Source organism: Haliaeetus leucocephalus, unplaced genomic scaffold (genome assembly GCF_000737465.1).
Source record: "Haliaeetus leucocephalus isolate CR32 unplaced genomic scaffold, Haliaeetus_leucocephalus-4.0 Scaffold257, whole genome shotgun sequence".
Taxonomy (NCBI): domain Eukaryota; kingdom Metazoa; phylum Chordata; class Aves; order Accipitriformes; family Accipitridae; genus Haliaeetus; species Haliaeetus leucocephalus.
In genome coordinates this window covers 32,194-33,022 of record NW_010972693.1, presented here as the reverse complement: position 1 = coordinate 33,022, position 829 = coordinate 32,194, and the positions used below count along the sequence as shown (strand labels likewise).

General features: G+C 68.2%; 1 protein-coding gene across 1 annotated transcript in view; it reads left to right on the top strand.

The window, feature by feature from the left end:
* The window catches only part of LOC104832551 (filamin-C-like), a 32,507-nt gene that overhangs the window by 1,699 nt on the left and 29,979 nt on the right, over positions 1-829 (top strand). Inside the window, exons 2-3 of the mRNA XM_010568793.1 lie at positions 44-292; positions 680-829. The exon at positions 680-829 is cut by the window's right edge and continues 36 nt beyond it. Coding sequence (XP_010567095.1) covers positions 44-292; positions 680-829 — 399 coding nt within the window. The remainder of the gene's footprint in view (positions 1-43; positions 293-679) is intronic.

The following is an 829-nucleotide window of genomic DNA, read 5'->3' as shown; positions in this document are numbered from 1 at the left end:
CACACCGCGTGGCGGTGCGGCTGAGGTGCCGGTGTAACCACAGACAGCAAGGCCATCGTGGACGGGAACCTGAAGCTGATCCTGGGGCTGATCTGGACGCTGATCCTGCACTACTCCATCTCCATGCCCATGTGGGAGGATGAGGAGGAGGAAGACGCCCGCCGGCAGACCCCCAAGCAGCGCCTGCTGGGCTGGATCCAGAACAAGGTGCCCCAGTTGCCCATCACCAACTTCCACCGGGACTGGCAGGACGGCAAAGCCCTGGGCGCTCTGGTCGACAACTGTGCCCCCGGTGAGGGGGGGGTCCTGGGTGGGGGGAATTGCACCCCCAGGTAGTGGGCATGGGCTATGGGGGGCAATTGCACCCCCGGTTAGTGGGCCTGGGGGGGCACGGGGGGCAACTGCACCCCCAGTCTGTGCTGGCTCAAGGGGCGCTGGGGGGGGAAACACAGGGCTAATGGGGGACAGCCACCCCCGGGGCTGTGCGGGCATGGGATGCTGGGGGGGGCACTGGGGGAGATGCTGGGGGGCACTGGAGAGGGCTGGGAGGCTCTGGGAGCAAAAGGGAATGGGGGTGGGATGGGGGTTGCTGACCCCCTAGGAGGGGTGGGGGTGCTGAGCCCCCCGCCCCCGGGGGTGCCCATCTGACACACAACTCCCCACCACCCCCGTGTGCCAGGCCTGTGTCCGGACTGGGAGAGCTGGGACCCCAACCAGCCGGTGGAGAATGCCCGGGAGGCCATGCAGCAGGCTGATGACTGGCTGGGCGTCCCCCAGGTACTGGGAGCACTGGGAGTACTGGGAGGGCTCTGCGTCCCCATGGCATGGG